The sequence below is a fragment of the Anomaloglossus baeobatrachus genome, chromosome 1 (genome assembly GCF_048569485.1).
Source record: "Anomaloglossus baeobatrachus isolate aAnoBae1 chromosome 1, aAnoBae1.hap1, whole genome shotgun sequence".
Classification (NCBI taxonomy): Eukaryota; Metazoa; Chordata; class Amphibia; order Anura; family Aromobatidae; genus Anomaloglossus; species Anomaloglossus baeobatrachus.
In genome coordinates this window covers 624,042,082-624,065,614 of record NC_134353.1, presented here as the reverse complement: position 1 = coordinate 624,065,614, position 23,533 = coordinate 624,042,082, and the positions used below count along the sequence as shown (strand labels likewise).

At 47.0% G+C, this 23,533-nt stretch overlaps 1 protein-coding gene across 4 annotated transcripts in view; it reads left to right on the top strand.

The window, feature by feature from the left end:
- The window catches only part of SEMA4D (semaphorin 4D), a 134,294-nt gene that overhangs the window by 102,378 nt on the left and 8,383 nt on the right, over positions 1 to 23,533 (top strand). For 2 of the 4 annotated variants that reach the window (XM_075318911.1, XM_075318915.1), the window contains exons 13-16: positions 2,658 to 2,773; positions 4,262 to 4,434; positions 13,865 to 13,908; positions 14,215 to 16,112. In XM_075318911.1, coding sequence (XP_075175026.1) covers positions 2,658 to 2,773; positions 4,262 to 4,434; positions 13,865 to 13,908; positions 14,215 to 15,128 — 1,247 coding nt within the window. In that variant the 3' untranslated portion in view covers positions 15,129 to 16,112. Of the gene's footprint in view, positions 1 to 2,657; positions 2,774 to 4,261; positions 4,435 to 13,864; positions 13,909 to 14,214; positions 16,113 to 16,284; positions 16,492 to 23,533 lie in introns of those variants that run through there. The other 2 variants (XM_075318921.1, XM_075318929.1) reach the window with 2 other exon arrangements.

The window sequence follows — 23,533 nt, the reverse complement described above, 5'->3', positions numbered from 1 at the left end:
GATGTGTCCTGCAGCTACATGTGCACAGAGCAGGAGCCGGCACTGACAGTGAGAGCGGCGGAGGCTGGTAACTAAGGTAAATATCGGGTAACCAAGTACAGGGCTTCTTGGTTACCCGATGTTTACTGTGGTTACCAGCGTCCGCAGAAGCCGGCTCCTGCTGCCTGCACATTTAGTTGTTGCTGTCTCGCTGTCACACACAGCGATCTGTGCTTCACAGCGGGACAGCAACAACTAAAAAATGGCCCAGGACATTCAGCAACAACCAACGACCTCACAGCAGGGGCCGGGTTGTTGCTGGATGTCACACACAGCGACATCACTAGCAACATCGCTGCTACGTCACAAAAGTTGTTCGTTAGCAGCGATGTTGCTAGCGATGTTGCTTAGTGTGACGGGGCCTTTAGGGACTGCCAGAGATAGTAAAGTACAGTACAGAAGACAATGAATGGAGTTGGGGGAGCCACACCTATGCTGTTTTCAACATGGGGCTGCAGAGCTCTATTCTTAAGGTGGTGTCACACACAGCGACGACGACGTCGCTGCTACGTGACCATTTTCTGTGACGTTGCAGCGACGTCCCGTCGCTGTGTGTGACAGCCAGCAACGAGCTGGCCCCTGCTGTGAGGTCGTTGCTCGTTGCTGAATGTCCTGCTTCATTTTTTCGTCGTCGCTCTCCCGCTGTGAAGCACACATCGCTGTGTGTGACAGCGAGAGAGCGACGAAATGAAGCGAGCAGGGAGCAGGAGCCGGCGTCTGGCAGCTGCGGAAAGCTGTAACCACTGTAAACATCGGGTAACCAAGGGAAGACCTTTTCCTGGTTACCCGATATTTACCTTCGTTACCAGCCTCCGCCGCTCTTGCTGCTAGGGCCGGCTCCTGCTCTGTGCACATGTAGCTGCAGCACACATCGGGTAATTAACCCTATGTGTACTGTAGCTAGGAGAGCAAGGAGCCAGCGCTAAGCAGTGTGCGCGGCTCCCTGCTCTCTGCACATGTAGTGTCCTTATGATCACTGCTGCGTTGCTGTGTTTGACAGCTAAGCAGCGATCATAACAGCGACTTACAAGGTCGCTGTTACGTCACAGAAAATGGTGACGTAACAGCGATGTCGTTGTCGCTATGTGTGAACCCAGCTTTAATCTTGGGATCACTAGCTTTCCCAATAGAACCCCCAGGGAGTAGCAAGATAACATAACATGTGTTGGGAATAACCCTTTAAAGCTGGGTTCACACATAGCGACAGCGACAATGACGTCGCTGTTACGTCACCATTTTCTGTGACTTAACAGCGACCTTGTAAGTCGCTGTTATGATTGCTGCTTAGCTGTCAAACACAGCAGAAGCAGCAGCGATCATAACGACACGCGTCGCTGTGCTACATGTGCAGAGAGCAGGGAGCCGCGCTTAGCGCTGGCTCCCTGCTCTCCTAGCTACAGTACACATCGGGTTAATTACCTGATGTGTACTGCAGCTACATGTGCAGAGAGCAGGAGCCGGCACTGACAGCGAGAGCGGCGGAAGCTGGTAACGAAGGTAAATATCGGGTAACCAGGGAAAGGTCTTCCCTTGGTTACCCGATGTTTACCGTGGTTACAGCTTACCGCAGCTGCCAGACGCCGGCTCCTGCTCCCTGCTCGCTTCATTTCGTTGCTCTCCCGCTGTCACACACAGCGATGTGTGCTTCACAGCGGGAGAGCGACGACAGAAAAAATGAAGCTGGACATTCAGCAACGAGCAACGACCTCACAGCAGGGGCCAGCTCGTTGCTGATACCACACACAGTGACAGCGACGGGACGTCGCTGCAACGTCACAGAAAATGGTGACGTAGCAGCAACGTCGTTGTCGTCGTCGCTGTGTGTAACACCACCCTTAGTGTGGGATCATTTACATTGACAACAATGTTTAGAACTTTTGACTTTCAACCTCCATATCTCACCATCCACTACAGCTTTGAGTGTGAGACTACCTTCATTTATACACAATCATCTTGGCTATCGCATACATAGATTTCACTTGCAACTGTTTAGCATATGATTAGTTATACAGATTCTTGTCATGTCACTGCATTGTTATGGTTTTACTCCTGGTGATAGAATAATCTTTTTCTTTCTGTATACTACAAATTGCAACCTGTTCTCACATTGCCTAATAGCTCAGTGTGTTATGAGGTTGATTCCCAAGAGAAAGGTCGCTGATTTGAATCAAGGCGCAGCCATGACCTGGATGATGCTGTTTCTCTTTCCTTTGGAAATTTTCTTCCTCACTGCTTCTCAATTCGAACTAGTGACTTTTCTCTTGGGAATCAACCTAATAGCACACTGACCTATTGGGGAATATGAGAACAGGTTGTAATTTGTAGTATACAGGAAGAAAAAGATTTTTCTGTCACCAGGAGTAAAGCCATAACAATGCAGTGACATGACAAGAATCTGTATAACTAATTATATGCTAAACAGTTGCAAGTCAAATTTATGTATGAGCTAGCCAAGATGATTGTCTATAAATGAAGATAGTCTCACGCTCAAAGCTGTAGTGGATGGGGAGATATGGAGCCTGAATGTCAAAAGTACAAAACATTGTTACCTTTTTGCTTGTCAAATTGGCAACTAGTATAAGCATGCAAATACTTATCAAAAATTTTTTGTTTTGTAGATAAAGGTACATTGCACAAGGCAATCAATTATGACAAGGAGATGCGTATTATTGAAGAAATAGTCCTTTTCCCTGATCATCAGTCAGTCCAGACGTTACTACTCTCAGACAAACAGGTAAGCCTCACCTTTAACTGTCTGACCAATATAGAAGATAACCTGTAATTTAAATCCAGTTTTTATCTTTATAATTTTTATGAATTTTTGGTGACTTTTTAGTAGTGTGTTTGTATTAAAGCAGGAACAATGATTCTATTAAAAGGAAAAAGCGCACATAGGGTCTTATCATAAATCACACAGTGGGTAAAGAATCGACAGATACTCACCCCTGTGGTTGTGTGAAACACAACCAACAGACAAGCATAAGACTAGCAGCTGCGGCCATTGACAAGGATCCATTCCAAAGAAAAAACAGAGTGGTATTAGGAGAGCCGCACTCGCCAGTAAGAAGGTCCAGACTCCAGTAAAGGAATATCATCTTTATTCTTCCAGTCACCACACTACGCGTTTCGGGGATATGCGCTTACCCCTTCATCAGGTGTTTAAATGACCATGATGGTAATTTAAACACCTGATGAAGGGGTAAGCGCATATCCCCGAAACGCGTAGTGTGGTGACTGGAAGAATAAAGATGATATTCCTTTACTGGAGTCTGGACCTTCTTACTGGTGAGCACGGATCTCCTAATACCACTCTGTTTATTCTTTGAGCAGGCTCACAATGAAAGATGACCACTGTATCTATAGATACCACAATATGTGATGGACACAGATAAATTCCTATCCTGTACAGATCACAAAATTGGCCCAGAAAACTCTCCCACAGATGTACATACACCACGGAGACTGTTGCTATCTATAGTCAATGTTGCTGTAAAGCATATCGCTAAAGGGTGCTTTACACGCTGCGACATTGCTAGCGATAATACCCGCCCCCATCGCTTTTGCGACATTTGGTGCTCGTTGCCGTAGAGAACATTACGGCAGCGTCACACGCACATACCTTGATAGCGACGTCGCTATGACCGCCGAACAATCCCTCCTTCAAGGGGGAGGGGCATGCGACGTCACTGCGGCGTCACTAAGCGGCCAGCCAATAGAAGCGGAGGAGCGGAGATGAGCGGGACGTAACCTACTTCCTTTCTCCTGCGGTGTCACACAACGATGTGTGCTGCCACAGGAATGACGAACAACATCGTACCTGTGGCAGCAGCGATATTAATGAAAGGAGTGACGTGTCAACGATCACCGTTTTTGAACGATTTTGCGATCGTTGATCGTCGCTCCTTGGTGTCACAGGTTGCGATGTCACTACCGGCGCCGGATGTGCGTCACTAACGATGTGACCCTGACGATATATCGGTAGCGATGTCGCAGCGTGTAAAGCACCCTGCATATGCAGGAAAAAAATCTACCATCAGAAACATAAATATATCCAGATAGCAAAATGTTTCTTTTGTAGATTAGTATACGGGAAAGTATCACAGTTGTACCCTTTTCATTATTAGCCCATGTTTACTTTGGTTATGTGAAACATTTAGCAGATAGAGAACAGGGCATTGATGTGGGATATCTAATGAGTTTGTGTGTTACTGTTTAAATCAAGAGCAAACGATACATCTACGCTGGATCCAACACTGGGGTGGTGCAGTCTCCTGTTGCTTTCTGTGAGAAGCTGCCTTCTTGTGAAGAGTGCGTACTGACAAGGGATCCTTATTGTGCTTGGCACCCAGTCAAGAATTCTTGTGTTGATATCCTTGAGGAGCGTAACACTGACAGGTATGTAACAGTTCATAAAAATAGCCGTAAGAAAGCTGAAAAAGAAATGAGATCTCTGTAGAATTGCAGGGGTACCATTTGTACTATGTGAGGCCACACAAGTCTTCTGGATCACTTTTTATTACCATATTTTTCGGACTATAAGACGCACTGGACCATAAGACGCACCCTGGTTTTAAAAGAGGAAAATAGGAAAATAAAATTTTAAGCAAAAAATGTGGTCATGACACACTGTTATGGGGCGAGGATCTGCTGCTGACACTGTTATGGGGATAATGTCCCCAAATTCTCTACTAAGGTACCCAATCCTGGTAATGAGCCTCCTGCCTTTTGTATATGATCTCCATCCTTGTATATATGTCAACCATCCTGGTATATGCCCCCATCCTGCTATATACCCCCATCCTGGTATATGACCCGCATCCTGTGTCACACAAAAACATAAACGTTTATACTCACCTTTCCTCGCTCCACGCAGCATCGCTTGTTTTCCTGTCTGTACCAGCAGCAGCGCCACTGACCTGTGTGGAGCCGTGCGCACAGCAGTTACGTCATCGCTGTGTACACCGCTCTCCACACACATCAGCGGGCCGGCAGACAGGATGACATCACGATGCTGCATGGATCGGTGGCCCCCCTCAGCACTGATGAAGATGCGCGGGGGGGCAGTGAATATAGTCACACATGATCACTCCAGGCTGTAGTTGCCACGGGTGACCAAGCGGGCCGGCTGTTTAGTATGCGCCCACCCCCCGCCCACCTGTCAGCGCCGGTTTCAGCGCTGAGAGATGATGGAGGGAGGATGCAGTGCATATGAAATTAAGCTAATGAGCGGGCCCACGTGGTCACGGTAGGCGCTGCTACAGCCTGCTCCTGCCGCTGATGACCCGCTCTACCCTCATTTCCCGTAGCGTTTATTTGGACTATAAGACGCACCCCCCGCTTTCCCCCAACATTTGGGGGGGAAAAAGTCCATCTTATAGTCCGAAAAATACAGTGTTGTTTTTTGTTTGTTTTTTTTTTTTCTTTCTATGTGTTTAGTGTGCATGGTGCATAATGCTGATCACTGAATAGTCCACATCATTACAGATTCTTCAACACCATATATTTGTAATTTTTATTCCTTTAAAGGTTTAATGGGGATTATTTTTTTTTCCTTTCAATATCCTTAAAGGATGGAGAAGGGGTTGTCCAAATAGTAGACAACCCCTTCCTCCATCCCTGTGTTTCACACCACCAATAAAACGACAATACCTATTCTTGCCTCCGGTGTTGGCTCCATTCCAGCGATGTCGGCACTGCCTCTGGAGGAAGTGAGGGAGCAGCTTACTTCCTCCAGATGTCTTTATTCATCCGAATGAGGGAAGACTGAAGCCAGCGCTGATTGCCTGCAGGAACCACGTGATATTGTTAACCCCGGGAAAGGCAGTGCTGGCACCACTGGAACTATGCTGGCACCAGAGGTCAGTATCGGTGTTATTTCTTCATCGTTCCTATGGGAGACCCAGACCATGGGTGTATAGCTTATGCCTCCGGAGGACACACAAAGTACTACACTAAAAAGTGTAGCTCCTCCCTCTGAGCATATACACCCCCTGGATAACCAAATATAGCCAGTTCAATGCTTTGTGTTCAGGAGGCACACATCCACACATGCATTCTCATCTGTTTTTTCATTTTTGGAAAGAGTTGGAAGAAAAGCGGGTCCAAGCCTGGACCCCCGGCATGTCCCTTCTCACCCCACTGTGTCGGCGGTGTTGTTAAGGTTGATTTCAGGGCTGGAGCCTTACATGCCGTGCTCCTTCACCATCCCTCGGGCTCTGGCTTGAAGTGGGAGCCAGCACGGTTCTCACTGCCTTGCAGGAGACCGGTCTCCATCCGCAGCCCTTTCAGGATCCTTTCGGACGGAGCACTCATCCCTCAGGGACCTGGCCCTGCGTCTCACAAGCTAAGTATCTGAGACGTTATTGTCGGAGGGTCCCTTGTACTTTATTGTTGGGGAGAGTGTGCTGTTTAACTTTTGTGACATTTCCGGCCGGTTCTCTGGTTTTCACCTGAGAACCGCGCCGAGGGTGCCTGCGCGCCGGCCGCATTGTTAAATTTAGGCCCCGGCTTCGCCTGAGGCCTAGTTTCGTTTTCTCTGCCCCTGCATGTCAGTCATGCAGAGAGACAGAGCGGCTCCGCCCACCGGCCGTTCGGCACAGGGGAGGGACACTCCTCTCTGAGCAAATGTTTCCAAATGTCCCTCCCCTGTATATCTCCGTGGCCCTCCGGATCCCACTCTTAGAGTAGGCCCCGCCCCCTCTCCTCGCTCCGGCGCCATTTTATCAGCGTTCTCACACCGATCGGCGCTGGCTGCAGCATCTCTCTGGGGGTCCGGGCTGTGGGATCTGGAGGGCACACAAACGGTCTGGTAAGCCACAACCTCCGGTTGTGGACCTGCTTATACATTCTCTGGGGGTCATTCTGGCTCAGAGCCCCCACTTCAGCAGCATGTCTCACACTAGGAGCAAGGCTGTACTCAATATGCACTGTATGTAAGCTCGTACTGCCTGAACCGAGCACATATCTACATTGTGATGCCTGCTCTAACATGGTGGTGCCTCAGCCTGGAGTCTCCCCAGTGGTCCCTCCGGCTGAACCCCCGGCTTGGGTAGAATCCTTCTCTAAGTCTATCTCCCAGTCCTTTGCCGACTCCATGGGAGAGTTGTCCCGGACTCTGCTGAGCATGCATCAGCCCCCTTCTCAGGGCGCCTCTGCTGCTACGGCTCGCTCTGCAGAGCTCACAGAGGACTCTTCATCTGGTCTCAGACCCCGTCCTCCTAAAAAGAGACGCAGGGTCCCCTCTCCTTCCTCGTCCCGCGGCTCTGATTCACGAGCTGACTCGCAGGACGAGGAGGATGCCTTTACTGGGGGCTCGGACGCTACCTCCATGTGCCCCATTGATCTGACCGAGGGTGACGCAGATGTTAGTGATTTGATTGCGTCCATTAATTCTGTACTGGACCTCAATCCGCCAGTATTAGAGGAGCAACCCTCTCTGGCAGAAAAGCACCAGTTTACCTTGCCTAAGAGAACAAGGAGTGTGTTCTTTAACCACTCCAGTTTTCAGGCCACTGTGACCAAGCCCAGGGCATGTCCTGACAAACAAAGCGTGGGTCTGATGACCGTTTTCCTTTTCCACCAGAGGTGGTCAAGGAGTGGGCTCATTCACCAAAGGTAGACCCTCCAGTGTCTAGACTCTCAGTCCGGACAGTTGTATCAGTGGCTGATGGCACCTCACTTAAGGATCCCACTGACCGCCAGGTTGACCTTCTGGCCAAATCTGTATATGAGGCGGCAGGGGCCTCGTTCTCCCCATCTTTTGCAGCAGTTTGGGCTCTCAAGGCCATCTCTGCTTCTCTAGAGGAGATGCATTCCCTCACCAGGGACGCTATGCCTGAAATGGTTGCCTTAACTTCCCAGGCTTCAGCCTTTTCATCCTACGCCATGTCTGCCATGCTGGAGGCTTCTCACCGCACTGCGGTGGCTTCGGCTAATTCCCTCGCTATTCGCAGGATCTTGTGGCTTCGAGAGTGGAAGGCAGACGCTTCTTCAAAGAAGTACCTTGCTGGGCTCCCATTTGCTGGGTCCAGGCTGTTCGGTGAACAACTGGATGAGATTATTAAGGAAGCTACTGGCGGGAAGAGTACTTCCTTGCCACAGACTAAAACCAGGAAACCTGTCCAGGGCAGAAACCAGTCGAGGTTTCGTTCCTTTCGTTCCTCCAACTGGTCGTCCTCTAAGCCCTCGGCCTCGTCCACTAACTCAGCCAAGGACCAAAAGCCCACCTGGCGCAAGAAGCTGCGTCCACAAAAGTCCGCAGGAGCTGCTGCCACCAAGGCAGCCTCCTCTTGACTATCTGGCCGCGCCAGCAACGTCCTTGGTCGGTGGCAGGCTCTCCCACTTTGGCGACGTGTGGTTTCAACACGTCTCCGATCAGTGGGTGCGGGATATAATCTCCCACGGCTACAGGATAGAATTCTCTTCCAGCCCGCCAAACAGATTTTTTCTGTCAACTCCCCCCTGCTCCAAGGCCGCCGCCTTCTCTCAGGCCGTGGCATCCTTGCAGGCCAACGGAGTAATTGTACCGGTTCCCGCCCGGGAACGGTTCAGAGGTTTCCACTCAAATCTCTTCCTAGTCCCCAAAAAGGACGGTTCCTTCCGGCCCATCCTGGATCTCAAGCTTCTCAACAAGCATGTTCAGGTGCGGCATTTTCGCATGGAGTCTCTGCGATCAGTCATTGCCTCAATGACCCAAGGAGATTTCCTAGCATCCATCGACATCAGAGATGCCTATCTGCATGTGCCAATTGCAGTTTCACACGAGCGTTGGCTACGTTTTGCAATCTGAGAGGAACATTTCCAATTCGTGGCTCTCCCCTTCGGGTTAGCCACGGCCCCTCGAGTATTCACCAAGGTCATGGCAGCAGTGGTTGCGGTTCTGCACCTCCAGGGGTTGGCAGTGATTCCTTACCTGGACGACCTTCTAGTCAAGGCTTCATCCAGTGCAGACTGTCAGCGGAGTGTCTCGCTCACTCTCGCCACTCTAGTTCAATTCGGGTGGCTTGTCAATCTGCCCAAGTCCACTCTGACCCCGACCCAGAAACTCGCGTACCTAGGGATGCAATTCGAGACTCTGCCGGCACTTGTCAAGCTGCCCTTAGTCAAACAGCAGTCCCTCCATCTGGCGGTGCGCTCTTTGCTGAGGCCCCGCCGTCATTCCATCAGGCACCTAATGCAGGTGCTGGGTCAGATGGTGGCGTCAATGGAAGCGGTTCCCTTTGCCCAGTTCCATCTGCGTCCTCTGCAGCTGGACATTCTCCGCTGTTGGGACAAGCGGACTTCTTCCTTGCACAGGTTAGTGGCTCTGTCGCCACAGACCAGGAGCTCTCTTCAGTGGTGGCTTCGGTCCCTCTCTCTGTCTCAGGGACGCTCCTTCCTGGCCCCGTCCTGGGTGATTCTCACCGCGGATGCCAGTCTATCCGGCTGGGGAGCAGTATATCTCCGCCACAGAGCGCAGGGCACTTGGACTCCGTCCGAATCAGCCCTCTCGATCAATGTGCTGGAAATCAGAGCTGTGCTTCTAGCTCTCGTAGCTTTTCACCACCTGTTGGCGGGCAAGCACATTCGAGTCCAGTCAGACAACGCGACAGCGGTTGCCTACATCAATCACCAGGGCGGGACTCGCAGCCGCCTGGCAATGTTGGAGGTTCAACGCATCCTTCAGTGGACGGAGGACTCCAAGTCCACCATATCCGCAGTCCACATCCCAGGCGTAGAAAACTGGGAGGCAGATTATCTCAGCCGTCAAACCGTGGACAGCGGCGAGTGGGCTCTGCATCCGGCAGTGTTTCGATCAATCTGCCGCAAGTGGGGCACTCCGGAAGTGGATCTGATGGCATCCCGGCACAACAACAAGGTCCCGGTTTACGTGGCTTGCTCCCACGATCCTCAGGCCTTTGCAGCGGACGCGCTGGTTCAAGATTGGTCCCAGTTTCGTCTGTCTTACGTGTTTCTCCCTCTAGCTCTCTTGCCCAGAGTCCTGCGCAAGATCAGAATGGAGGGCCGTCGGGTCATCCTCATTGCTCCAGACTGGCCCAGGCGAGCTTGGTACCCAGGCCTGCTCCATCTGTCCGTAGAGGTGCCGTGGCATCTCCCGGACCGCCCAGACCTTCTCTCACAAGGTCCGTTTTTCCGCCAGAATTCTGCGGCTCTCAGATTGACGGCGTGGCTCTTGAGTCCTGGATCTTGACGACTTCTGGTATCCCTCCTGAAGTCATCTCCACTATGACTCTGGCTCGGAAGTCTTCCTCGGCAAAAATTTTCACAGGACTTGGAGAATTTTCCTGTCCTGGTGTCGTTCTTCCGGCCATGCTCCTTGGCCTTTTTCCTTGCCGACCATCCTGTCCTTTCTACAGTCCGGTCTGCAGCTAGGACTATCCCTCAAGGGACAGGTCTCGGCTCTGTCAGTGTTGTTCCAGCGGCGTATCGCCCGGCTGGCTCAGGTGCGCACTTTTATGCAGGGCGCATCTCACATCATTCCGCCTTATCGGCGGCCTTTGGATCCCTGGGACCTTAATCTGGTCCTCACGGCTTTGCAGAAACCCCCCTTTGAGCCTCTTAGGGAGGTTTCTTTGTTTCGTCTTTCACAGAAAGTGGTCTTTCTAGTGGCCATAGCTTCCCTCAGGAGAGTCTCTGATTTAGCTGCGCTCTCTTCGGAGTCACCTCTTTTGGTTTTTCATCAAGACAAGGTGGTTCTCCGTCCGACTCCGGACTTTCTCCCTAAGGTGGTATCTTCTTTCCACCTTAACCAGGACATTTCCTTGCCTTCCTTATGTCCGGCTCCTGTTCATCGCTTTTAAAAAGCGTTGCATACTCTAGATCTGGTGCGGGCGCTCCGGATCTATGTTTCACGCACCGCTGTTCTTAGGCGGTGCACCTCTCTTTTTGTGCTGACCACAGGTCGGCGCAAGGGCCTCTCGGCTTCTAAACCGACCCTAGCTCGTTGGATTAGGTCGGCCATTTCTGATGCCTACCAGTGTACTCAAGTGCCTCCCCCGCCGGGGATCAAGGCACACTCGACCAGAGCTGTCGGTGCCTCTTGGGCTTTCAAGCACCAGGCTACGGCTCAGCAGGTCTGTCAGGCTGCCACTTGGTCTAGTCTGCACACCTTTTCGAAGCACTACCAAGTGCATGCTCGGCAGATGCGAGCTTGGGCAGACGCATCCTTCAGGCGGCTGTCGCCCATTTGTGAAGTTAGGTTTCGCCTACTTTTCAGTTTTCTGTTTATTTCCCACCCATGGACTGCTTTGAGACGTCCCATGGTCTGGGTCTCCCATAGGAACGATGAAGAAAAAGAGAATTTTGTTTACTTACCGTAAATTCTTTTTCTTATAGTTCCATAATGGGAGACCCAGCACCCTCCCTGTTGCTTGTTGGCAGTTTCTTGTTCCGCGTGTTATCACCGGCTGTTGTTGTAGACAGAGGCTCCGGTTGTTCCGGTTTTTGCTCTATCTCTACTTGTGGGTGGCTATTCTCCTTCAGCTTTTGCACTAAACTGGCTATATTTGGTTATCCAGGGGGTGTATATGCTCAGAGGGAGGAGCTACACTTTTTAGTGTAGTACTTTGCGTGTCCTCCGGAGGCAGAAGCTATACACCCAATTGTCTGGGTCTCCCAATTGGAGCTAGAAGAAAAGGAATTTACGGTAAGTAAACAAAATTCCCTTCTTTGTTGGAGGGGGGAAACACATGGATGGAGAAGGGGGTTGTCCAAGTAGTGGACAACCCTTTAAACAAAATATTTTAGAATAATAATCAGTTTATTTTTTGTCCCACTGGCAAACGAAAAGGATATCCTCTGGGTAGATGTTGAGGTGACAGAGGGAGCCCCTTCTTTTACAGTTAGGTCCAGAAATATTTGGACAGTGACACAATTTTCGCGAGTTGGGCTCTGCATGCCACCACATTGGATTTGAAATGAAACCTCTACAACAGAATTCAAGTGCAGATTGTAACGTTTAATTTGAAGGTTTGAACAAAAATATCTGATAGAAATTGTAGGAATTGTACACATTTCTTTACAAACACTCTACTCTACAAACATTACCATCTTTTCAGTTAGCCATTAAAAGGTATCAACCACTGAGGACTCTCAGTTCTTTTAAACAATTTTTTTACAAACACTCCACATTTTAGGAGGTCAAAAGTAATTGGACAAATAAACCAAACACAAACAAAATATTTTTATTTTCAATATTTTGTTGCGAATCCTTTGGAGGCAATCACTGCCTTAAGTCTGGAACCCATGGACATCACCAAACGCTGGGTTTCCTCCTTCTTAATGCTTTGCCAGGCCTTTACAGCCACAGCCTTCAGGTCTTGCTTGTTTGTGGGTCTTTCCGTCTTAAGTATGGATTTGAGCAAGTGAAATGCATGCTCAATTGGGTTAAGATCTGGTGATTGACTTGGCCATTGCAGAATGTTCCACTTTTTTGCACTCATGAACTCCTGGGTAGCTTTGGCTGTATGCTTGGGGTCATTGTCCATCTGTACTATGAAGCGCCGTCCGATCAACTTTGCGGCATTTGGCTGAATCTGGGCTGAAAGTATATCCCGGTACACTTCAGAATTCATCCGGCTACTCTTGTCTGCTGTTATGTCATCAATAAACACAAGTGATCCAGTGCCATTGAAAGCCATGCATGCCCATGCCATCACGTTGCCTCCACCATGTTTTACAGAGGATGTGGTGTGCCTTGGATCATGTGCCGTTCCCTTTCTTCTCCAAACTTTTTTCTTCCCATCATTCTGGTACAGGTTGATCTTTGTCTCATCTGTCCATAGAATACTTTTCCAAAGCTGAGCTGGCTTCATGAGGTGTTTTTCAGCAAATTTAACTCTGGCCTGTCTATTTTTGGAATTGATGAATGGTTTGCATCTAGATGTGAACCCTTTGTATTTACTTTCATGGAGTCTTCTCTTTACTGTTGACTTAGAGACAGATACACCTACTTCACTGAGAGTGTTCTGGACTTCAGTTGATGTTGTGAACGGGTTCTTCTTCACCAAAGAAAGTATGCGGCGATCATCCACCACTGTTGTCATTCGTGGACGCCCAGGCCTTTTTGAGTTCCCAAGCTCACCAGTCAATTCCTTTTTTCTCAGAATGTACCCGACTGTTGATTTTGCTACTCCAAGCATGTCTGCTATCTCTCTGATGGATTTTTTTCTTTTTTTTCAGCCTCAGGATGTTCTGCTTCACCTCAATTGAGAGTTCCTTAGACCGCATGTTGTCTGGTCACAGCAACAGCTTCCAAATGCAAAACCACACACCTGTAATCAACCCCAGACCTTTTAACTACTTCATTGATTACAGGTTAACGAGGGAGATGCCTTCAGAGTTAATTGCAGCCCTTAGAGTCCCTTGTCCAATTACTTTTGGTCCCTTGAAAAAGAGGAGGCTATGCATTACAGAGCTATGATTCCTAAACCCTTTCTCCGATTTGGATGTGAAAACTCTCATATTGCAGCTGGGAGTGTGCGCTTTCAGCCCATATTATATATATAATTGTATTTCTGAACATGTTTTTGTAAACAGCTAAAATAAAAAAACTTGTGTCACTGTCCAAATATTTCTGGACCTAACTGTATCTGCTCACTTGCTGCAGTCAACAGTAACCAACCTGTATCTAGTGGAGTAACAGCTGGGATCCTGCACATGTCCGATCGATCACGTGCTGAGGTTGTCCACAAGACAATAGATTGCAGTAAATCAACTCCATGTAATATGTAGTCTTTTGGGGGTAATGGGTTATTTGTCACGCAACTTCGCTCAGTGAATTTTAATGTCCCCATTAACTTTTCATGATTTCCATTGTCTATTCTAGGCTACTGATTCAGGCATTAAATGGAGACACATCTCGCTGCCCAGGTATGTTCTCTGACATTACATACTATTATCAAATTTATAAAACTCTTGGTCAGATTTTAGGACAATTGGCTTTTTCTCATAATATATTTAAAGATCACTGCTGAGATCTTCTCATACATTGCTGATTAGCAAGGCTCTTTCTGTTTGCTATACAGTTTTAGAACGATTATAGATTGAGGTTTGTGTTTGAAGACACAACATAAAGGTTATGACAAAGTAAAGCCACCCTTCAAGGCTGTAAACGTTAAGCTTTTTATTATAGACTCATTTATCAGAATGGTTGTTGATATATACCCACTTTTTTAGATTCCGCTGATAAAGAAATTCGGGAAAGTATGAGGTACACGGTGAAGGCAGGAAGCGTGGTGGAGTTGAAATGCTCCTACAAGTCTAATTTGGCTTCAGTATTTTGGACATTCAATAATGAAACCTTGAATATAAACCCACCTAAATACTTAATGCACAGTAATTTAATCATACTGAACGTGACAGAGTGGGATGCAGGCTCCTATCAGTGCTGGTCACAAGAGGTCATACTGGACAAAGTGTTTTCTCAGATGGTCCTGGAACATGAATTGGAAATTGTCAGGGCACCACCACTCCGCCTGACCAGCACAACACAAACTACAACACGGAGGGAAGAGATCATAGCGACCACTCGTATTTATCCAATTTCAAAGGAGAAAACCACCAAAATGTCAACGACTCAAGCACTGACCACTTTTGTTGGTGTAACCCATGGAAAGCACAAGATAACCCCCACGGTGCCTCTGATGGAGGTTTTCAGCTCCATGCCTGACTCTGGGCTGGGAAAGGCGCTGTACTTGACTGACACCAACGATTGCTCTCTACTTATAATCTTGATCATCGTTTTCTTTTTTCTTTTCATGTCATTGTTGACCTACAATTGCTACAAAGGGTTTCTACCAGCCACATGTCTAAAGTACCGCGATGCCATGCTGCATAGCAAAAAGAAGACTCCTCTCAACCTAAAAGACTGTGAGCAAGGGGTTAAAGAAACCTTAGTGGAGAAGGGATGCCCTGAGAATCAATGTGGAATAACTCCGAAAGCACCACAGGACACTGGCTATGAGACGGAACCAGACTGCGGCAATGGGGACATCACACATAAGGAAGACGAGACGACAGAGGAAAAAGAAACAGACCAACCGTTCGATGTCAAGTGCGAAATAAAGTATGCGGATTCCGATGGAGATTGAAGCTTGGACTTATGGAAACTAAGCATTCTGAGCCATAAGCAGTAGGGCTGTTTTACCGTTCACTGCCTAGCGTCTCTCCATTGTGTAAAAGGATGTGGATATTCCTTTTTATTTTAATCTAAGCCCTGGGATACACTGGTCTATGTGTTTCCATGTACATTCCCTTTTAGTGTTTCCTTTTGTCTTTCCTTGTTTTTCTTTCTCCTTAATAGCGGACTGATAAATTGTATTCAGTCATTGCACAATGCCGAAATTATAACGTTCATTCCAAATTGGAAGTTAATTGTTTATCAGATTGGTAAAGATCTGCTCAGCTGGGCCCACAAAGGCCTCACCTATTCTTTTTAGTACTTGAAGGTGTAAATTTAGGAAATGACATGTGCTGTACATTGGTTCTGTGTGTTTTGTTATGTTTTTTTTTTTAATTTGTCTATTGTTTTGTGACATGTATATATTTTAAGTTAGTTTGCTTTCTCAGGGAGAAAAACTTTTTTTCTTTTGGTGTCTTTCCCTTTACGATATGCAACATAACACGTTACACGGCACAGTATTTATCGGAGCCAGAGCATGAATATAATAAGCCTTGGGAAAGATGCAAATAATCCCTGCTTTCCACAATGACACCATGGGGCAGGATTATACCACTTCTACAAGCCATTGCTTGTCTGGACAATGAGGGAAAAATGAACTGTTTCAGTAAAAACTTTTTTTTTTTAATAATATATTTTAGCAGTCAGAACACTGGAGTAACACTGCAGAAAAAAACCCTACATTGGAATAAAAAGACTGACCTGTGAAAGCATTGTAGCGGTAATATTTAGTGCGTCCTTTCCATATTAGTGTATAGAAGACTATAGAGGACAATATACTGTGATTCTTGCTGTTTATATTTCTGAAAGATGATTGTTTATTTTTCTATACCAGTTCTGTATAAAATGTAAATTCAGAAAGCCCTAAAATTAAAGTATTATTTTATTGTTTTAAGAGTATTGGTCAGTGTTGTGCCTCATTCACTGACATACATTCACAGTATTGCTTTTTCATCCTCTATACATCGACTTTTTCTGAACTCTTTGCATGAATTGTCATGTTTTTTACTTTTTTGCCTTTATTTTTTTAGTTCACTTTCTCTCTTCTATCCCTGTCTGTCACACAGCCTCATCTCCTATACCTTTTCCTCCTTCCGTCACTTCCTTTGTGTCCTCTATGGCCTCTGAACTGCATCCTTCACTATCCAGCATGCCACTTGAAGTTCTGTCTAATTCTGAAAGAGATGTACTTAAATTGCTTCCTCCTTTCCTAAGTGATCAGGGCCAACTGGTTCATGTCCATGGAACTTTCCACCTATTTTGTCATGGGACCGGTGAGTATAAAATGGGAACTTGAATTAGTAAGTGTGCGTCATGGCCATTATTTTCCAGAAATACTCACATTTTACTTATCTAGGACTACCTCAATTTTCCTGTGATGGCGTTTTCATATATATGTAATTGTACAGGTACCATAGCAGTAACACATTGCCATATCAAACATGCAGATTGTCTCTTCAGTAAGTAGATGAACTCTAGAGCCACCTATTGGAGGTAGTAATCGTTAGGCTATGTGCCCACGCTACAGGATTTACCGCGGATTTGCCGCGGATTTTGCCGCGGATTTACCGCGGATTTGCCGAAAATCTGCAGCAGCAGCACTTCAAAGCCATTTCAATGGCATTTTGGAAATGCTGTGCCCATGCTGCGGATTTTTCCGCTGCGGATTTGCCGCGGATTTTGATCCGGAAAAATCTGCAGCATGTCAATTGTTTGGTGCAGATTTGGTGCGGATTTTTGGTTTTGAATGGGGAAAAAAAGAAAAAATCCGCATCAAAATCCGCGGCAAATCCGCGGCAAATCCGCGGGTGCGGATTTGCCGCGAAAGTCGCGGATTTTCAGGCAAAAAAATCCGCAGGGACATTCTAGCGTGGGCACATAGCCTAAAAGTAAAAAATTACCCTTTAACAAGCCTTGTCTTTATGCTAGATCAGATTCTCAATTTGCAGACAGTGTTTTGGGATGGTTGTCCCTCGTCAGTGCATAGTATGAGATCTAATCTAGCTATATGAGAGTCTAAAGGTCCAGTCACACTAAGCAACTTACCAGCGATCCCAACAACGATAGGGATCGCTGGTAAGTTGCTAGGAGGTTGCTGGTGAGCTGTCACACTGCGACGCTCCAGCGATCCCACCAGCAACCTGACCTGGCAGGGATCGCTGGAGCGTGGCTACACGAGTTGCTGGTGAGCTCACCAGCAACCAGTGACCAGCCCCCAGTCTCCTAGTTACAGCACACATCAGGTTAATTAACCCGATGTGTGCTGCAGCTAAATGTGCACAGAGCAGGGAGCAGCGCACACTGAGCGCTGGCTCCTTGCTCTCCTAGTTACAGCACACATCGGGTTAATTGCCTGATGTGTGCTGCAGCTATCTGTGCACAGAGCAGGAGCCGGCAGCACAGGCAGTGAGAGCGGAGGAGGCTGGTATCAAAGGTAAATATCGGGTAACCAAGGACAGGGCTTCTTGGTTACCCGATGTTTACATTAGTTACCAGCCTCAGCAGAAGCTGGCTCCCTGCTCACTGCACATTAGTTGTTGCTGTCTCGCTGTCACACACAGCGATCTGTGCTTCACAGCAGGACAGCAACAACTAAAAAATGGCCCAGGACATTCAGCAACAACCAACGACCTCACAGCAGGGGCCAGGTTGTTGCTGGATGTCACACACAGCAACATCGCTAGCAACGTCACAAAAGTTGTTCGTTACCAGCGATGTTGCTAGCGATGTTGCTTAGTGTGACGGGGCCTTAAGACTGGGTATAAAGAAGAAGCTATTTTCCTTGATGAGACTGACATACCATTCAAGCATGCCAGTAGTGAGGAGACTTTAAGCCACAATGCTCCTTTGGGAAATATGCAAATTTTCTCTTCAATGATGAAGTAGACAAACTCTAGTGCAACATATTAGAGGTAGCAATCCTAAAAGGGACCCTTTAATGATCCTAGTTCCTCACTGGAGAGACAATTTGTGTATTTCTCAGAAGAGCATTGCGGCTTAAAGTCTCTTCATCTCCTCATCACTGGCATGCTGGAATGGTATGTCAATCTCCTCAAGGAGAATAGCTTCCCCTTTAGACCATATCAAACATGCAACAGTCAAAACGCCAAAAATTGTTTCTAAAGGAATCTGTCACCACAGTAAACCCTTTAATGACCAACGATACATCTTTTAACTGACCTCATATATGGGAGAATAGCATCCCCCCCCACCCCCACGGGTGAAAATGTTGCAGCTGTACAATATAGCAGACAACCTGCTGCATCAGTCACGATCAGTGTTGGCACCCACCATGGCCGCTTAACCCTTTAGTTGCTGCTGTCCATAGTGACTACGGCATCCAGATGGTTAATAGTGTGTGAGGTTTCTCGCTTTATTCCATCAGCATCCTGAGAATGATTATGTGGCCCTGATACTTGCCATTGCAATTCAAGGCCAAATAACAGCTATAAGGGTGCTTTACACGCTGCGACATCGCTAGCGAGATCGCTGCTGAGATCGCACATAGGTCGGTTTTATAGCGCCGGTCACATGTGCGATCTCGGCAGATCGCATCTGCGATCTGGGGTGTCACATCGCTAACTAGATCGCTAGCGATGTTGCAGCGTGTAAAGCACCCTTTAGTCTGTCGGCTATATTGGCCTGTTCGGATGTTAGGAGCATTTAGGTGGTAAAAATACAATTTTTCATTCCTCTCATGGCACTTTGCATTAATTCCTGAAAAATACCTGAAGGGTTAGTGAAGTACATGACAGCAGTTTTGAATATGTTGGGAGGTGCTGTTTTTAAACTAGTATTACCTTGGGGAGATTTGCAATACATAGGCCTCTAAAAGTTACTTAAAAAATTAATTGGTCTGTAAAAATGTATAATTTTTTTTTTTTTTTTTTTTTTTATTGGTGCTAAGTTTTTAAACCTTTTAGCATCCTAACAAAGTAAAAGGACATGTTACAAATGGTGCTGATATAAAGTAAACATAAGCTAAATGTTAACATTTTTGTGTGATCTGACTATCCGGATTAAAGTGATACAAGGGGCTGCTGAGAAGTCCTTGGCCTTACCCAGAACGAAACGAGGAGGAGGATGAAACTTTACATTTATTCCACATACTCTCCACTGATGTCAACACACATCTTACATCGGAATTACAAGTTCTGAAGTTCTTATCAGTCTGGAAACGCAGACAAATGGACCAGAAAGTTTTCACTCGCATGCTTCTTTGATGTGTTGTGAAACATTAGGGGACTCACTTTGCAGATCGCTTCCTCCAAATGTTCATGAATAATGACACAAACACATTCGCTGGAAATCCCCATGATGTCTGCTATTGCTTCAGCTGAAATTCGTCGATTTTCTAGTATGAGGTTGCGCACAGCATCGACGATCTCTGGAACAACAACCACTCTCTGTTGTCCAGGACGTTCATTATTGGTGCTGAACTGGTCCATTTTAAATTGGGCAACCCAGTTCTTAATTGTGGAATATGAAGGGCATTGATCCCCTAATGTCTGCGACATATCACCATGAATATCCTTCACGGACTTTCAGAATTTTATCACTCCTCTGCTGTCAATTACTGTAAATATCGCATTAGACTCCACCATTTTGTTTTCCCGTGTGCGCAGAACACTGTTTCCAAAAGGCAACAAACACAGTTTTGAAAACATATATTAGACACATAAGGCTTTAAAAAAAAAAAATCACAAAGCCAAAGCCAACTTATCAGCAGCCCCTTGTAATCGTTCAAAGTTTGAAAAAACAGATCGAATTTTTTTTTTTTTTTACATTTTGGTCAAATGTGTTATTTTTATAAATACAATTAAAACACATCAATCTAAATATACCATTATTCTTTATGTTAATGTGTCACATAAAAAAAAGTTTCAGAATAGCCTGAATATTTTGAAACATTCAAGTTATTGCCACGTAAATTGACACGTCATATGAACAATTTGTAATAGTCACTAAAGGGTTAACCTATCTATAACCTGTATGCCCATATTGTTAATTTAGACTGATGAAAAAAAGTGATACCAGTATCTCGCATCAGATGACTTTCTGCTGAGAAGTTTTTCTTTTCTTAGTTAAATTTATGAAAATGTATTTTCTTTTATGTAAATTGGCTCTTCCAGGCTATGGGCAGCTCCGCACTTCATGTACATATATGTCGCCTCCCAGCAGCATCATTCTGTCCCTGGTACCTATACTCGTAGAAAGTGGAAGACTGTGGAAGAAGAGAACAGTAATGCACACGCCCAAAACTTCCTCTCTTGTGGCCGATTTCACAGACAGAATGATGCTGATGGGAGATGAAGTGGGCAGGCAGCATTCTCTTCCGGGCAACATCCTGCCTATAGCCTGTAAGAGGAAATTTGCATAAACTGATGAAAATTCCTCAGCAATTTGGTGAGACATACAGTTATCACTTTTATGCCCGTATTATTTTAGATAAGTTAAATGTGGTGACAGACTCCCTTTAATAAGGAGGCTATATTCCAATTATGTTAGAGAACAGTTTCCAAAACTGCACTAAAACCGGTGCAACTAGTTGTTTTACAGCTTTAGAATAGTAGTATATATTATTAACCTGTCTAGTTTATATTTTTTTTTTCTCCCATAATGCTACCCCTAAGCAACCTCTATTGGATTGACATCAGTAAGTACTAGCTTGTAAAAATACTCAGTAAAGTTTTTCCCATTTCCTTTTTAATAATGAAATTTACATTTCAAGTATGCAGTGATGCAGAAAGCACACCATGGACTTTTTTAATGTGTTAAAATACCCAGACCCGTCTAGTCACATGTTAAATCCTTCAACAACCTGTCCGATCCTGATTATGTTTCTTCGGCGCTCTATTGGGAGACCCAGACGATTGGGGTATAGCTACTGCCCTCCGGAGGCCACACAAAGCACTACACTAAAAAGTGCAAGGCCCCTCCCCTTCTGGCTATACCCCCCCGTGACATCACGGGTTCTCCAGTTTTAGCTTTGTGTGCGAAGGAGGTCAGACATCCATGCATAGCTCCACAGATTTTAGTCAGCAGTAGCTGCTGACTATGTCGGATGGAAGAAAAGAGGGCCCATATAGGGCCCCCAGCATGCTCCCTTCTCACCCGTGGATGGTGTTGTAAGGTTGAGGTACTTATTGCTAGTACAGAGGCCGGAGCCCACATGCTGTTTTCCTTCCCCATCCCCATGAGGGGCTCTGGGTGAAGTGGGATCTTACCGGTCTCCAGGCACAGAGACCGAGCTCCATCCACAGACCCAAAAGAACCTGCTGGATATGGAGCTGAGTATCGTCAGGGACAGGGCCCTGCTACATCAAGGTACTCTGTGTCCCCGGGCAAGCGCGCACACACACACCAGCATTGCTGGGAGTGTTAGTGCGCCGGGGACAACAGCGCGGAGCGCTGGTGCTATTATTCACTGCAGCTTTGCTGAGTGAATTTATGTATTGAAAACGGCCGCGCCGGCCACTGCTGATTGTTTTTTACATTGTGGCGCGGCTGGGACTTGTGGTGCGCCGGGGGACTTCGGCGTCGGCCGTGCACATAGGACGGCCGCGCTTATTACTCGAGTCCCCGGCTTTGCGGCCTAGCTTTCGTTTCGTTCCCGCCCCAGCCCTGCCAGTCAGAGGAGGGGCGGGACGCTGTACAGTAGCTCAGCGCAGGGAGCTGGAGTCTGCTTTGCATTCTCCAGCCCCCTCTCACTGAACACAGTGAGACGCCGGGTTCCCGCTCTTGGCTGGGGCTCGCCCACGGCCCGCCCCTATGCACAGGACGGGGAAGAGAAGCCGGCAGCCATTATGGTTTCCACTCTGGGAGAACGGAACCAGTCACAGGTTTTTGGGCGACCTCACACCCGCTCTTGTGCGGGCGGTAAGCAGTACTGACACCACTAATGCTGAAGTGGGTTTTTGGACTGTGTGCTGATATGCTATGCACTGTACTGTACTGTCGCTATTCTGGGCAACAGCAGCAAATAAGCAATGCTGCTGAGGCACAAGCTTTCAATGCTTCGTCGTTTGCATGTGCTGCAGTGTTTACTGTCAGATTGGGCAACAGCAGCAGTAGAGCAATTTGTGCTAAGGCACAAGCTTTCAATGCTGCTTCGCTTGCATGTGCTGCACGGTTTATTGTTATGCTATACATTCACTGTATGTCGCTATTCTTGGCTAATGCGCCCAGATAAACAGACAAAAGCAGCAGTAGAGCAATGGTGCTAAGGCACAAGTTTTCAATGCTGCTTGACTTGCATGGGCTGCAGTGTTTACTGTCATGCTTGTATGCTATACATTCACTGTATGTCGCTATCCTTGGCTAATGTTCCTGGATAAATAGACAACAGCAGCAGAAAGGCTAGGGTGCTAACGCGCAAGCTTTCAATGCTGCTTGGATTGCATGGGCTGCAGTGTTTACTGTCAGGCTTGTATGCTATACATTCACTGTATGTCGCTATCCTTGTCTCATGCTCCTAGATAAATAGACAACAGCAGCAGAAGAGCAAATGTGCCAAGCCACAAGTTTTCAATGCTGCGTGTACTACATGTACTGAAGTGTTTATTTGTACTTCATGCTTGTATGACTATTCACTGTACGGTCGCTATCCTCGGCTAGGCTCTTAGATAGCTAGACAACAACAGCAGAAAAAGACAAGTTGCCAATGCACGGGCTTTCTATGCTGCTTGTACTGCATGTCATACGGTTCCAGGACCCCCAGTGCGTGCAATTGCTCAACCGGGGTCTCTGCTATATGTGGCCAAAAGAACCACCTGTGATCTCTGTCCAGAGACAGGGACGAAGTTGCAGTTTTTCCGCTGATATATTGTCTGTGACTATGACTGACATCTTACAGACTTTGCACCCCAAGCAGACCGTGGGCAATATGGTTGCAATGACCCTGGCCGCCCTGATTTGGAGCATCTCAAGGCGCCAGAGTGATTCCAGGCATCCCAGAGAGCAGGCATCCGACACGGTCGACAGTCCCAGATGGTCTAAGCGGGCTCGCTGGGATTAGCCCTCGACTCCATCACTGGTCAAGGTCCCAGCTGGAGTACTCTCTGTACGATGAGGCAGACGTAGCTGTTCAGGACTCTGATCCTGAGACCGCTCTCAATCCGGATACACCGGATGGTGACGCTATAGTGAATAATCTTATTGCGTCCATCAACGAAAGGTTGGGTATTTCTCCCTCAACTCCTCCAGTGGAGGGGTCAGCTTCACAGCAAGAGAAATCTCTATTTCAGTATCTCAAGCGTATATTGAGTACTTGTTTAGCACTCTGACTCCAGAGAAGCAGTCCAGAAACGACACGCT